This window comes from Laccaria bicolor, genomic scaffold (assembly GCF_000143565.1).
Source record: "Laccaria bicolor S238N-H82 LACBIscaffold_305 genomic scaffold, whole genome shotgun sequence".
In the NCBI taxonomy this organism is placed as follows: Eukaryota; Fungi; Basidiomycota; class Agaricomycetes; order Agaricales; family Hydnangiaceae; genus Laccaria; species Laccaria bicolor.
Genome location: NW_001890161.1, coordinates 6,759 through 8,637, shown reverse-complemented (window position 1 = coordinate 8,637; position 1,879 = coordinate 6,759). Strand labels below are relative to the sequence as shown.

Here is a 1,879-nt window from a genome sequence, read left to right as displayed (position 1 = left end):
CGGCGTGGGGCTTACACTCGTTTGTCGTTACCAAACAGCCGATTTTGGGGGTGGCGGCAAACCTTGTTGTGTTCCTCGTCCTTTTGCTGGTGCGGGCGTTGGGCTGGCCGTTCGGTTGACCAAAGCAGACGCAGGAGCGAACTTGGGTTGAGCAGGCGGGGACGGCGGCCTGCCCGCACCCGAAGCCAGTGAGGAGAGTGATGTGGTGGAGTACGAAGCACCCGGTAGTGTGCCCACTCCTGAGGATGCATGGAGGGGTAGCCCCGAAATGGCCGTAGACAATGGCCTCATAGCGGAACTAATCGACGAAGGTGGAGAATTACTAGGAGAGAATGTGTCTGGCGGAAAAGAATAATCTCCCGCAGGGTAAGGTAACCTCGTTCTCGACTCTCTGCTCTTCGAAGTCATGGGAGAACTCGTAGATTCCCTCGCAGTGGTACTGGATAACCTGGGATGGTGGATGGGCGTGCTGGGTGCTGACAGAGATCCTGTTAAGTGCGTTGGAAGAAGTGCGTGACTATGGAGGAAGTGGTTTGTGGTGCTAGCGATACAGCGGCGGACTGCGTTCTAGGTCCCGCAGAAAGATTATTGGGGGCCGTGGCAATTTTCACCATCTCCCGACCTAGTTCGCCCAATCGCCCTTGGAGCTCGATGACTTCGTCTCGGAGTTCATGGATCTCATCTTTCCCGCTATCCGTCGAACCTGCGTGTCTTAGCGACTCGGATTCGGATGCCTTGTCCTTCTCTTTGTCCTTTTCCTTCTCCGCTTCCTTATCGACTAACCACCTCTTTACATCATCCACCCGATCTTCCAAAGCCCTAACGTGGCCCACGGTCCATTTTTTGAGCTTCTCGAACGTTTGGCCATCATTAGGTGTGTACCTGGTACGTCTAGTGTTTTGTGAATTGTGCATACAAGGTGGACACTCGCGAGAAGGGGAGGAAGACAATGTATCGGTTGTATGCATGGGAGAAGGCGTCAAGTTGGATGGCAGATTCGAGACACTTGGACGAGGAGGGCTAGGCGAAGACGTGGAAGGAGAAGGTGCGGGGACGCGTCGGATGGGAGTTATTGGAATGTTGACTAGATCGTGAATCTGCCTTGGGCCACTCCTTCTCCTTGCCTTTGACGTTTTGCTTGTTATCCTTATCCCTCGCCATTGTGTCCAATATAATCTGTTGAGCAGGCGTCAAAGGGTCTTTCGTAGGCGTAAGCCTACTCTCCGCAGCAGACCACCGATTAGTAGCCACCTGACTCTTTCCGCGAATTAGACGGGGAGGGTGGGTCAGGTATGTGAGATCTGAATGGTGGTGGTGGGAGCGTCTCTCTATCATAGCCAACCCACAGTCTTCACCGAGTCTCCTGCACTGAGCCTCCCGCGAGTATAGTTTCTGCCTCTCGATGACTACGGTTGCGTTCCCTCTCCTCTTCCGCTCCAGCTCTGCGTCGCTTTGCATAGGTGATCGCGGTGCAGTGCCTCCTACGAATGTATCCTTCCTTTGGGCGAATCTGGCTGCGAGATGGGAGACGGATAAGGCGGGTGATGGGGAACCTCGCTGCCATATCCCTTGGTCGTTGTTGTCGTCTGAGCCGTTGTCGGACATGGAATGGAGTCTGGATTGAGGCCTGTCGATTGGAAAGAACGCGTTTCGGAGTGGAGAGGGTGGACAGTGTGACGGTGATCTTCCTCTAGGAGGCTAAGAGAAGGATGATTGATCAGTGGAATAGTCGCGATCTGATGTTATCCGAGACATACATTAGAAAGACAGCCAGCAGACATCCTTCGTTGATGTCGGCCATTCAAGCTCCACGGTACTGGTGCTGGGAGGTGAGAGTGGAACTATCATTCAGTCACTTGGAAAGGCCCCCATATGTGGG

The 1,879-nt window shown here is 54.0% G+C and overlaps 3 protein-coding genes across 3 annotated transcripts; all 3 read right to left on the bottom strand.

The window, feature by feature from the left end:
* Positions 1-27: 27 nt before the first annotated feature.
* On the bottom strand, positions 28-408 carry LACBIDRAFT_306255 (uncharacterized protein; the record flags this gene model as incomplete). The annotated part of the gene is made up of 1 exon (XM_001891046.1): positions 28-408. The coding sequence occupies one exon, from the start codon at positions 406-408 to the stop codon at positions 28-30; it is 381 nt and encodes a 126-aa protein (XP_001891081.1).
* Positions 409-491: 83 nt separating this feature from the next.
* LACBIDRAFT_306254 (uncharacterized protein) lies at positions 492-968 on the bottom strand (the record flags this gene model as incomplete). The annotated part of the gene is made up of 1 exon (XM_001891045.1): positions 492-968. One exon carries the CDS (start codon positions 966-968, stop codon positions 492-494), a length of 477 nt encoding a protein of 158 aa, XP_001891080.1.
* Positions 969-1,020: 52 nt separating this feature from the next.
* On the bottom strand, positions 1,021-1,605 carry LACBIDRAFT_336119 (uncharacterized protein; the record flags this gene model as incomplete). Its single annotated transcript, XM_001891044.1, has 1 exon — positions 1,021-1,605. The coding sequence occupies one exon, from the start codon at positions 1,603-1,605 to the stop codon at positions 1,021-1,023; it is 585 nt and encodes a 194-aa protein (XP_001891079.1).
* Positions 1,606-1,879: the final 274 nt, after the last annotated feature.